The 13,528-nt window shown below is 42.7% G+C and overlaps 1 protein-coding gene across 1 annotated transcript in view; it reads left to right on the top strand.

Moving 5' to 3' along the window:
• Window positions 1-13,528, top strand: part of Acp3 (acid phosphatase 3) — a 49,048-nt gene that overhangs the window by 19,604 nt on the left and 15,916 nt on the right. The window contains exons 5-9 of the mRNA XM_036192861.1: window positions 268-366; window positions 1,760-1,852; window positions 3,807-3,939; window positions 8,954-9,036; window positions 11,493-11,596. Coding sequence (XP_036048754.1) covers window positions 268-366; window positions 1,760-1,852; window positions 3,807-3,939; window positions 8,954-9,036; window positions 11,493-11,596 — 512 coding nt within the window. The remainder of the gene's footprint in view (window positions 1-267; window positions 367-1,759; window positions 1,853-3,806; window positions 3,940-8,953; window positions 9,037-11,492; window positions 11,597-13,528) is intronic.

Raw genomic sequence — 13,528 nt, 5'->3', positions numbered from 1 at the left:
AAAATTAGCAACTGTGAATTTTTACCAGCTTGTGAAAGGAAAATAAGTAAATCACAGTTTCTGCATCTGGATACATGCCCTATTGTCTCAAGACCTGAGGACCATTTGCCTCACTGCTTCTAATTTTAGAATTTCTATTCAGCTCAAAGGACACTGGGGGCTTTTAAGGTTGCTTTAGACCTAATGAGGCTTAAAATGTTGGCACTGAGTATCTGCCAATATTCATCTAACTAATCAAGGTCTTATTTTTTTTTCTTTCGTCCACAGTTGCTCTACCTGCCTTTCATGGACTGCCCTCGTTTTCAAGAACTCAAAAGCGAGACTTTGCAATCTGAGGAATTCCAGAAGAGGCTTCATCCATATAAAGTTAGTACTGTCATCTTCCTCATACTAGGGTGCAAAGGTCAAGCCAAAGGATGAAACTTGGCCTTCTTGAAAGAATTGTGGAGTGAATGTGTCTGCTAGTGGCTTGTTTTAGCAATGGGCTAGGATATTTAATTAGGGAAGTCCTCCTTTCCCTGATTAAATAGCGTTCCCTTTTGTTACTCAGAAGCATTATACCAATCACAACCACTTTTTTTTGTTTTTATTATTTAATAAAATATCTGGAAAATATTTTATGTGTTGGTGTAAAGTATTTCCTCAATTTTTTGCAAATGTGTTGCTTTAATTGATATACCATAACTTATAACTTCTTTTCTTTTCCTTTCTTTTTTTTAAACAATCTTTTGGTTTTTCAAGACAGGGTTTCTCTGTGTAGCTTTGTGCCTTTCCTGGAACTCACTTGGTAGCCCAGGCTGGCCTCAAACTCACAGAGATCCGCCTGGCTCTGCCTCCCTAGTGCTGGGATTAAAGGCATGCACCACCACTGCCGGCTTATTTTCTTATTTTGATTGATTTACTGAAAATGTAGATCATTTCTGATCCTTTTTTTTCTTTCTTTGGTTTTTTGGTGTTTGAGACAGAGCTTCTCTCTGTAACCTGGCTATCCTGGAACTCACTCTGTAGACCATTCAGGCCTTGAACTCACAGAGATCTGCTAGTCTCTGCCTCCTAAGTGCTGGGATTAAAGGTGTGCGCCACCACACCTGGCTCTGCTCCATCATAACACTCTGTGTTCTTCCTGGAAAGATCCCACGTTGCTCCATCATGCTTTGTTAACTAGTCCATCTTTTCTCACTCATGTGAGCTCTTGTTGATTAAAATCTCCTTAAAGATGGAGCCCATGTCTAGAATTTAAGTTCTATTTCTTGTTTTGATTAATCAAACCATGCTTTATTAGAACTTAGTAGTGTATTTTAGTATTTAAGGTGCTAATCACCTGTCATTCCTGTTATCTTTTCCTTCTCTCTCTCCCTCCCTCTCTCTCTCTCTCTCTCTCTCTCTCTCTCTCTCTCTCTCTCACTCTTTTTGAGCAGGCTGGCCTTGAACTCACAGAGATCTGCCTACCTCTGCTTCCTGGGTGCTGAGATTAAAGGTGTGTGCCACCACCATCCAGCTGCTTCTTTCTTTCTTCACTGTTGTTTTAAAACAAGATTCTCTCTGCATAGCACAGGCTGTCTTGGAACTCAATATGTAGATGAGGCTGGCCTCAAACTCACAGAGATCTGCCTGCTTCTGGCCTCAAACTCACAGAGATCTGCCTGCTTCTGCCTCCCGAGTGCTGGGATAGATATCAGTATCTATGTATGATAAAAAAATAAAAATAAAAATAAAAAAGCCTCCATGTAGAAATACTGTCCTTCTGTTTGTGTTCCAGAGCTTCATAGAAACCTTGCCATCACTGTCAGGATTCCCTGGCCAGGATCTTTTTGGAATTTGGAGCAAGGTTTACGACCCTTTATATTGTGAGGTAAAAGAACTTATCAAAACTTCATTTGCAATCCGATTTTATGATTTGATGTGTATATTGAATCAGATAAATTCATTCATTTTCTTTCTCTTTTCTAAAATGTGCTGCTTATATGGCCTTTGATATTGAAACATAACTCAAGATGTCCTTATACAAGCTTGAAAATCTGTACTTCTCTTTTCTAGTTATTATTTATGTTTCTGTCCTTTAGAAAATTGCAAACAAAATTGCTTTTCTTCAAAACATTGACACTCATTTATTCTGCACTCATGCTGGAATGCCAGGTTTCTGTCACTGGTTTTAATGAAGAAAAAAAAAGCAATGTTGTTATATACAAAAAGGGGAGAAAAATTGTCAGGTTTCTGGATATTAAAAATAAGTCAGATAACTGTAAACCAGGCTGCCAGACATGGCTTCTTAGAAAAGAACTCCCCTGTGTGGTGCGATTGAAATCATCTTTGTAGCTGGATAAAACTTCTCATTCACCAGGCTCCATCTTCTGGCCAAAAGGAGTAATTTTTATTCCTGTGTCTTGGAGCAAAATTCTGACCTCTGCATGCCTCAAGTACACTTCTGACATGGAGGTCATCATGAGTATGTGGGGCAAGATTGACCTTCCTAGTTCTGTCTCAAAGAGAGACAACACAGTTTACCCATCTCTGTGACAGTCAGGTGACCTGACCATGACTTCCCCCATATTTTCTCTTTATCTTCAGCATTTCTTTAAGGAGCCTCATTTTAGTCCTGGCAACGGCAGCAACTGCTGCTTCTTCCTCTTCTCCTCCTCCTTCTGCTCCTCCTCCTCTCCTTTGTTTTTTCTCTACATTTACTGTTTGTTTGTCTTCTTGTTCTGGAGATTAATAGGGACATAGTCATGTTACCCCTACAACTTCATATGGTTCGACCTGAGCTATCCTTTGATAAGGCCTTGTCACCTGGTGTCATTGTCACAGCCCTTGCATCTTCCTCCTGCATCCCTTTACACCACTCAGCTCTCCTTATAACCTCTTCTCTTCCTCTCTCTCTCCTTCTCCCTCCCTCTCTCTCCCTCTCACCCACCCCACCTTCCCCCACTTTTGAAACTAGGAGGATCCTAATCAGCTCTCCCTACCAGGTAATGACATCTGCACAAGGTGTGCATCTTCACTGCTTGCAGCTTGGTCATACATTTAGCAAACATGTACCAGTAGTCACTGTGCATGAGGTACAGACATCCCCCCCAGGCAGCGAACTAGAAGTTCATAGTAAACCTGTGAAGATTCCAGAAACTCATGGACCTTTATAACTGGCCTCATAAAAAAGTCCTGGTTTTTAGGGAACATCACCTAACTCTATACACACCTTTTGCCTTTGTCCTAGAAACAGACCACAGGGGAATGCCACTTACTGCCTTGCTCCCTCTGACTCACACTCAGCCAGCTTTCTTATACAAGCCAAGACCACCTGCTGGTGTGGTGCTGCCCACAGTGGGCTGGCCCCTCTGGCATCAATTACCAATTAAGAAAATGCTCCCGCAGACCTGCCTAAGGCCAATCTGCTGGGGGCAATTCCTCAAATGAGATTCCCTCTGCCCAGGTGACTCTAGTTTGTGTCTAGTGGACAATAACTAACCAGCAAGCCTCCCTCTAGGTTCATAACGATATTCCTAAACCTTTCATAAAGGAATGAGGTACACCCTTGTCCTGCGGCATCGTGTTCTGTAAAATCTGAATTATGCATTGACTGAGAGTTAAGCCATAAAGCTACAGGCTTGTAGGGAAGGACAAATTATTTTACTTAGATTTTCTATCTGAAAACCATGACTAGTTCTCATAAATTCCTAGAGAGGAATGTCAGGATCAGCAAGGCTGCCTGTCCCTAATTGTTCTTATAGGATGAAAGCAAAATGGAAATCAGCAAAGGAAGTCATAAATCCCAACTGTGCACACATTTTCCTCCTTTCCATTTTCTGCAGGGTGTTCACAATTTCACCTTACCCTCCTGGGCCACCAAGGATGTCATGACTAAGTTGAGAGAGTTGTCAGAATTATCTCTGCTATCTCTTTATGGAATTCACAAGCAGAAAGAAAAATCTAGACTCCAGGGGGGTGAGTATTTTTTTTTAACAAAACCTGTTGGCTGTGCACTTGGACAGTCTGGGTCTGAGTTCCAGTTCTGTTACCTACCCACTGAGTGACTTTACAGGAGACACTTAATCATCATGTAGTTTCCATTCTGCAAAGTGGATATAACATGAACACTGCACAAGAGACAGTGAATACTAAAAAAGAACATATGTTTAGGAGGCTTAGAACAAACAGGAACCGGTACCTAACACATTGTCCACAAACACTGCATTGCTAAAAGAGATTGACATTGCCCACTCTGGGTGTAAATTTTTACTTATGGAAATGAGAGTTTGGGGCTGAAGCCAAATGGTCCTTTCCATTTATTCCAAATGTAATAATTAAGGATTTTTGTGTGGGTTCCAGGAGAATGAATTGTGTCTGGTAGCTGCTAGGATGCACACAAGTGTGAAGTTTGGCACAAGTTTGAAATGATTTGACAAATACTGCAATTGGCAGGTTTATATGGCTTCTCTCACTAGTATTGAAAGATATCAAGGTATTTATCAGTGACCCCACTTCACAATTAGAATTGGTACTCTGTAGTCTTTGACACCTTCCCATCATGAAAGCAAGGCCAGAAAAGAGGATGCTGGATCCTTACAATTAGGATAGGGAAGTAGAAGAAAAACGTCAGGATGGGAAAGATATTGAGGCCTGCAAGGGGATCGATGTAAGCAGGCTGAAATGTGACATAGGGAGAGTCAGGCTCAGACATGACTAATGGAGTCATCAGCACTGAGGGAAACAAGAGAAGGTCAAACTGTGTTTACAGTTGACATAGTAAAGAAAATTTGTCCGTCTGACATGCTCTGAACATTTTGAGGACAGTAGTACAATTATATCAGGATCTTAGCCACTGGTAGATGTTCACACTTGATCAAGACAAGTCAGTTAGAGAATGCACAGGGGCAAAGTACTCTAGGAACTAGACCAGACTGGGAGGAACTGGACCAGCTCAGGAAGTGGATAACTAAATAAAGCACATAAATCATTGGCCAGAAGAGGAGACTGCAGCTAGAAAAGTAGGGCTGCATGTCAGCTGTCTCCAGGAGAACAGCGAACAAGGTATGAAATCGGGCTGGTCAGGAGCAAACGTGATTGATACAAATAAAGTAGGTTGGGGATGATGAACAATAGTCATTAAGAATCTAAGGACGCCGGGCGGTGGTGGTGCATGCCTGTCATCCCAGCACTCAGGAGGCAGAGGCAGGTGGATCTCTGTGAGTTCGAGGCCAGCCTGGTCTACAGAGCTAGTCCAGGACAGGCTCCAAAGCTATAGAGAAACCCTGTGTCAAAAAAGCAAAAAAAAAAAAAAAAAAAAAAAAAAAGAATCTAAGGGCATTACTCTCAATTGCATGGCACACACCTAATGGAAATGCTCAAGTCTTCCTTCCACACTAACAGCAAAAGCAGCAAACTCGAGTCTTGTAGGAAAAGCAGTGTATCACATCAGAAAGGAGTCTTAGATGAAACCTGGCATACTGGGAAATTTCCCAAATATGACACAGACTTCGAGTAGAAGCATAGAAGAAGCTCCATTCTCTATGCTTCCCAGCGAAGGATGCAGAGGACCTCATTAGCCATACAAGCAGCAAGCCTCATTACTGGTCCAGCAGACACCAACAGTCCCAAGCCCCATTAGAAAGTTAAGGTGGAATCCTAGATTCGTTCCCCAACCACATCAATGATGGGGTCAAGAATGTAGTGTTCAGAGTGTAGCCTGAAGCATCAGTCTACCCCAGCAGTGGCTAGGGGACTCTCAGACCCAGCTCAGTACCTACAGAATGAAAATCTGTGTGTTAATGAAATCCCAATGTGCTTTATATCAGAAGTCTAATGCTAGTTGTAGGGACTTGTTTATATGAATAGAAATGGAGTTGATCCTAGCTTGTTACTCTTTCCTACTTTATTCCCCCTTTGACTACTAGAGGATTACACCAGGGAGGTGGGGAGGGGGATCAATTCCTCTCCAAGGATACGAGTTCTCAATTTGAAGAGAGGATTCTGTATAGAATAGTCCTTCCCTGAGATGTCTGGCCTTGGATTATAAAGGCTGGCTTCATGTGAGTCCACCTGACCTGTTTTCTGGGAGAAGTCCATTGCCCTTGACTAGGCAGAAAACTGTTTCCTGCATGGTTTTTCTGCTGTTGTTTGACTGTTGTTGTTGTTGTTGTTGTTGTTGTATAGGATCTCATTGTATGTAGCTCCAGATATCCTTGAAGTTCCTATGTAGACCAGGCTGGCCTTGAATTCACAAGTGCTGGGATTAAAGGCATGTGCCACCAGGCCCAGCTTCCTGCATGGTTTTGACAAAACACTCTCAGCCTGTTGTTCCGATCTGGCTAAGTGAGAGAGACTTGTCAACCATGTTGTGACTAAATAATAAAACAGCTAGACACAATCCTACATAGAAAGCATCCATTGCCTCCATGACACAGCAACACAGGAATACCTGGATGGTGGCCAATGTTGTCTAACCATTGCTGGAAATTTTGTTTTGCACTTGGTTTTGTGGATGGTGGTGCTTAGCAGTATGTACCCATATATAGTCCCAAAATCCCCAAATCTAGTTCAGGAACATTTGTCTATTCTTGCCATAGACTAGGGACTGGCAAATAACTGCCTGTAGGCTGAATTCAGCCCTATGCCTGATTTTGTAAATGAAGTTCCCATTATGTTCCATTTAACTAGTTCCAATTTACCATTTATTGAAAGTTGTATACAATATTGCTCTATACCTGTGTTTTCTCCATTGCTTCTTCCTTGTATTTGCACTTTTCTTCTCCAACTTGGCAAGATCTGGCTTTCTATTCCAGGGTTGTTGTGAGGCCTCTGTATGGTTTTAGTCTGGTGGTAAGAACCACCCTGGGGTGAATGCCATGTGGACAGTGTGCATTTAGCCTTTCTCCACTGCACCACATGTATTCCTTCCTAAAAACCTGTGCGGCTGTGCCAACCTCCTGACCTTTATAGCATTCTTGTACAAGGCAAACACCATCATCCTATCTGATGGGCAAAGATGAGACATGGCACTTCTGCCTAGCCCTTGGAAAGAAGGGAAGTCAGTGTTCCTCCCAATGGAGAAGACACTTTGAAGTTAGAGTCACAAGGGGATTGGTGGCTGACGCTCCAGCAATGGCTAAGAAGGGGTTCTAATAAGGTTTTATTGAAACAGCCACACTCACATATTCTGTTCTGCCTATAGCTACTTCCTTGGTACCACTGTAAAGCTGAGTAGTGGCAACAGACCTATGCTTCACAAAATCTAAAATATTTACTATCTGCCCTTGTACAGAAAAGATAAGTTTGCTAGTCTTTGCTGTATGTAGCTCAGAAGTCAAAAAAGCAGTTTGTGTCTCCTAATCAAAGAGGTTTTATCTCATTTATATGGATTTAGTAAAGAACGACACAAGAAACCTAGCACCGAGCATCATGCTTCAGTGTGGTCTACACCACTTCAAAGCACAGCCTTCCTGCTTACAAACTACATATACATGTTGGGCATGTTTCTGAGTCTTGCCAAGCCTCGTTTCCCCACATATACAACAGCATATTAGAATTCCAGGGCCTATCATCTGGTACTTATGATAGTCAGAATTAGATACCTTCCCCAGAACTGAAGGGGAGTGGTATATTCATTGCCAGGGCTGCAGCCTGCCACAGGGGCCCCTGCTGACTGAGGGCAAGCTGCTCCTTGCAGGTAGTTTCCATGATTCCCAGGAACTTAGCAACTGAGTTGAGGATTGCCTTGGCATGAAGAACAAGATGCAGTCCCCTAAGTATCCTATGGGGCAGCCTTCCCTGGAACAGAGGTGTGGACCTGCTCAAGGTGCAGCTCCCAGTGTTTCTACCCACAGCTAGGAAATCCCAGGATCCCCATTTTAAAAAAAGAGGTCGCCTGACTCCATTAACGTATCAGCCCACAATCCTATATGTAACTATCTCATTAGTTTTTGGGGGGCAGGGACTAAGTCTGGTTCACTTAGCGTTGTGCATAACTACTTGGTGTACATTTCTGAATATATGACACACTCTTAGATTATGGTCAGACTGACTCCAGTTTTTCTCATTCCTGAAAATATACATCGCTACCACTCTTTCCTGAGCCAGAGCACATACACCAACAGGGGTCCAAGGACCCAACTCTCTGGAGACTCTTCAATAGAGAAGGTTGTGGGGATCTCTGAAGCAGTATGTCCTCAAATAGAGTCTGGCATGGCTAGGTCCTCCCACAGCTTTCTGCCTGTACAGACAGAGTGGAGATGGCAATTGTTTGTCTACCCTGCTCAAATACCTCAGAAGGAAGAGGACAGATTTTTGGATATGAAGGAAATGAAGATTGACTCTGCAAATGACATACAGAAATGCCATGTGAAAGCTAATGATGCTGGCCTCATGTAGACACACACACACACACACACACACACACACACACACACACACACACACATATGCACACACACACTCCCTGGGTATGCTGAAGAAATGGTCCACAGGAAACATTCTATGATCTGAGTAGACCTATGGAGTGTCGTTGCTTTCTCCCATGGCCTCCTACAGGTCTGGCTACCAAAGAGTAGAAGCCAGAGGTGAAGATTCAAGTACCTGCCATGCCATCATCTCAGGTCAACTTTGGAAAAAAATCATTGGCTAACAATGAACTGTCTTTATGGTCTGAAAAGCACAGGAACTTTGAAGTGTATCAGCCTCCTAACTTAAGCTTTAATGAAAGCTGGGACAGGAGAGGGCTCAGGGGCCCATTCTACTCTCCTCTCCAAGCTGTGTAAGTCACGTATGCCTCTGAGTTTCAGCTTCCACCAGACCTAATCATACTGCCTGGCATGCAGCAGATTATGAGCCAAAATTGGGGTTTTGCCTAGTCTGTTAATTCACAATAGACAGAACTCTTGATCATGATTAGACAAGAAGCCCACAGACCATTAGATAAGCCTATGGTTGTTTCAACTCTGTTGTTGATCTTGTCTCCTTTAAGGTGTCCTGGTCAATGAAATCCTCAAGAACATGAAGACTGCAACTCAGCCACACAAGTACAGAAAATTTGTCATGTATTCTGCAGTAAGTACCTTGGTGTTCATTTAGCATAGACACATCCAAGTGTATGACCTCATCGTCTTCATGTCCCCATCACCCAGAAAATGGTAGAAACCTGCACAAAGCTTCTAGAACTAAATACTTCATTCCACCCTTGAGGAATTTACAATGTAATACTAAGACCAACAGCAAGCCAGGCATACACACCAGATAATACAGCATGAAATCCACTAGAAGCAAGAGCCTTTGCACCTCCAAAGAGGCAGCCAGTCATCCTTCTGCTGCAGGACATGGGGAAAAGAGGCATCGGATATCCTGAATTAGGCAGCCCCAAGTCATTGAGAGAAAGGGGGTGTAGGGCTCATGAAAGAACTGCTAAAATAGTGAACAGCTAGGGACATTTTTGTGGAGACTCTGGTATCAAATTAACAGATAACTGGTCTACTTGATATAGAATCTTGTAGCTATATTCGACTATTTAAATTTAAATCAATTATAGTTACATAGAACCAAACCTCAGACTAGATATGACAGTTCATGCATGTAATCCCAAGCATTTACCTAGAAGACTGGGACAGGAAGATTACTATGAGTCCAAGGCAAGTCTGGACTGCATGGAGCAGTAGTTCTCAACCTGTGGGTCGTAACTCCTTCGGTGGTTGAAGGACCATTTCACGGAGGTTGCATATTAGAAATCCTTCATATCAGATATCTACATTTCAATTCATAACAGTAGCAAAATTACAGTTCTGAAGTACTAATGAGATGATTTTATGGTTGGAGGTCACCACAACCTGAGGAGCTGGATTCAAGGGCTGCAGCATTAAGAAGGTTGAGAACCACTGACAGAGAGAATTCCAAGCTAGTCTGGGCTATATAGTGAAACCCCATCTCAAGAAAAGGGGAGCAGGGGAGGAGGAAAGAAAAGAGAAGAGAAGGAAAAAAGAAAAGGAAGAAGCAAAGAAAGATAGCTCAAGTGCCTCAATTGCACTGTCCACATTTGTGCTGTTCATGCAGCCATGCAGCCATGCAGCCGTGCAACCATGCAACCATGCAGCCAGCATCTCTTGGGCTGCACAGCATAGACACAGAGCTTTCTCATCCTCGCCATTTTGTTAGGCAGTCTTCAAACAATGCAGACTGTCTGAGCTAGAAGGCTCTGAAAGGCCGTCTTGTCCTACATGCCTGAGGTGGTGATGTGTGGAAAGCCCCCAAAGGTGTTCACACCGGAAAGACAGTAGCAGGGAGGTAAAATGGGGGCATCACTTTGGGAATGCATCCTCCTGTACATGACTGGAAGCTGGGAATGGGCTATAGAGTAGAAGCCTGGTGTATGTTGAGGGAAAATAGAGGTGCACATAAAACTGGGGTGGCAGCAGGAGAGGTAAGCATTAGCTCAGTTATGAGGAAAGCTATGCTTTGGTTGGAGAAAGGGAAAGAAGTGCCTGAAGACACTGCAGCAGGGTTGTTACCAGCATGCGCTCCAAATGGAAAAGACTAGAGAAAGAGCCCATGGAGGCAAATAAGAGAAGTGCTTCTGAGAGAGAAGTGGGCCTGGAATTAGATGGTACTGTCAATTCCTTAAAGTTTCTAAGTGAGGTTCCAGTCCTGACTTGTGGGAATTCTAGAAAAGCTTAGCTTTAACTGGATTGCTTCTAACTCCTTTTGAATATGTGTGCACAGCCATACAGCTTAGGCATCCAGATGTATGCAACAAATGTGTGTGTGTGTGTGTGTGTGTGTGTGTGTGTATGTGTGTGTGTGTCTGTGCATGTGTGTTTTCCCCATATACTAGGGACTGAAGCCAGGTATTTGTGTACTCTGCAGACTGAGGTATAGCCCCAGCCCCAGGCAGTCAAATGCTCTCCCATTTTATACATATGGAAGATACAGGTTACCAAAGGTTAGACAGCTTATCCATGTCACAAGTGGAACTAAAAACCACTGTGAGGTGAATAACTATTGCATTAATCATTTAACATTTTAACCTTACACTCTCCACTTCCCTACATCTTGAACCTCCCTAAACATCCCTGGTATCAGATACTCTTCTACAACTTTAAAAATCAAAGATGTTGCAATTCTGTGGAAAATACAACTTAGCATTCATGTGTTCCAGACTTCTTTCTAAATATATTGAAAACCACTATTGCATGCAGAAGGGAAAGAGTCCCTCCATAGGCATGGAACTTAAACTCAGAAGATTTGCTTCACATTTATCCTATTTATGACTATATGAAATTAAGCAAGGTACCTAATTTCTCTGGATATCAATTTCTTCATCTTTTAAATGAAAACAGTCTGAGTCAATCTTACTGCCCAGCTACTCAAGATAAATTCATTCTTTCCCCTTCTTACATATAATGGCATTGAGAGTATGGAACCATCACTGTATCCTACATGTGCTGAATTGAAGTTTGATATGTGTGGCTCTGAATCAGGAAGCAAACAGCAAAATGATGTGTTTCTAATTTCTGTAGCACGACACTACTGTAAGTGGCCTGCAGATGGCGCTGGATGTTTATAATGGACTTCTACCACCCTATGCTTCTTGCCACATAATGGAATTGTACCATGAAGAGGGGTAAGTGTCTGCTTTGATATTACTAGTTTGGGTTTGTTTGGTTGGTTTGAGCAGGGTCCTACTAAGTAGCCTTGGCTGCCCTGGAACTCATTATGCATACTAGGCTATCTGGAACTCATAAAGATTTAAAAAAAATTATTAATCCTTTGAGAATTTCATACAGGCATTCAATGTATTTTGAACATATTCACCTCCATCCTCCCCTGAACTACTTCTGCATTCTCCTCACAACCACCACCCCACATACACTTTCCCAACTTCATGTCCTTTATATGTTACCCTACTAAGTCCAATTTGTGACAATTTGTGATGCCCATATATTCATGTGTGTGGAACTATCCATGGAGAATGGTCAACCTCCAAGGACTCTCTAAAGTAAACTAACTCTGCATCTTCTACTGGCCATCAACCCTCTATAGCTCCTCAGCTGGAAGTTTCATTCTTGGCTTGTTTGTCTAGATAGAGTTTCATCATGTAGCTGGGGTCAGCCTTGAACTCCATTTGTAGCTCAAGCTGGCCTTGATCCTCCTCCATCTCACTCACCAAAGTGCTAGAGTTACAGGAATGGGCTTCTATGCCAGCCTGATAATATTTGTTGTTGTTGACTTAAGGCCCATTGTGTCAGTCTACACTTGGTTTGGTTTTATAGTCAGAGGGAAGGAACAGGGATAACAGGACTTTTGGCTCTTCTGATTCCATTAGCCTTTTATTGGGAAATAATGTACACACAGTAGATGGATTGAGAGAACCATCCACAGTGAAGGAAATGACATTTTTTAAATGAAGGCAGTATTAAAGAGAAGGCAGACATTACATTTTCTTCCCTTGGGGGAAAAGAAACTGTCAGGTACAAGACGCCAAGAGGGGAATAAAGATGCTTAATGTAAGATATCTTTTAATTAAACAGTCCAACCTGTCACACAGCTCCTGGTGACTCATATCCACCATCCAATAGTCAAAGTATAATTGCTGAATGGTACTTACCCCCTTGTGGCCTGGTGTGACTCTCAACTGATGCCTAGCTTGACCCCTGGAAGGCAAAAGGACAAAGAAAAAGTCAGGTTAGAGACTTCCAATGTCCTAGTTTACCTAGAACTGAGGGACTTCAGGAACAAAGAGTTTCTTTCACTTTTCAAATGGGGACGCTCTAGGAAAAATCAGAAAAAGGTGGTTACCATAAACAAATGTATTAGTTACTTTGCTTTGATAAAATACCATGACCACGGCAACTTATAGAAGGAAGGGTTTATTGAGGGCTTACCATTCCAGAGCCATAAGAATTCATCACCCTCATGGCAGGGAGCAGCATAACAAGCAGGCAGGCAGGCGTGGCCCTGCAGCAGCAGCTGAGAGCTCACATCTTAATCCACAAACAGGAAGCAGAGAGCTAGCCCTTAAAATAGCACAAGTGTCTCCCTGGAGCAATGGCAGATATTGAGCATTTGTTAAAAATCTGTAGGAACTACTGTTAGTGTTAATGCTGTGCTCTTTAACTTCTTGTAAGCATTCCTTCTGATGCTCATTTTCCAATAGACACTGAAGGGTGGGGCATTTTAACTCCGTAGCTGGCAGCTGTTGCATGCTCCCTTGCTACCCTGGCTGTCTTGAGCAAAAAAACCTCTCAAATGGCTAGCTTGCTGGACTTAACATTATCCAGCATCAGACATTTTGAACTTTCTATGAATGAATGCCTTGAAAGACACCAGCTCCTGAGGAGCAATACCAGCAAAGATTGTTTCACATAGTTTATAGCAGACATTTTGCTAACGCAAGGCTCGGTGAACTCTGGATGGCTTTACAACCATTTCAAGCTAGGCCAAAGGCAGAGCACTTCCCTTGATGGCATAGCAAAGTGACTGTTGTAACTGGTGCTAACAAGGCAAGACTCATTGATGAAACATCAACTCTCATTTTTACATGAGGTGTGTGCTC

This window comes from Onychomys torridus, chromosome 7 (genome assembly GCF_903995425.1).
Source record: "Onychomys torridus chromosome 7, mOncTor1.1, whole genome shotgun sequence".
NCBI classification, from domain to species: Eukaryota; Metazoa; Chordata; class Mammalia; order Rodentia; family Cricetidae; genus Onychomys; species Onychomys torridus.
This window is presented reverse-complemented; position numbering and strand designations above follow the sequence as displayed.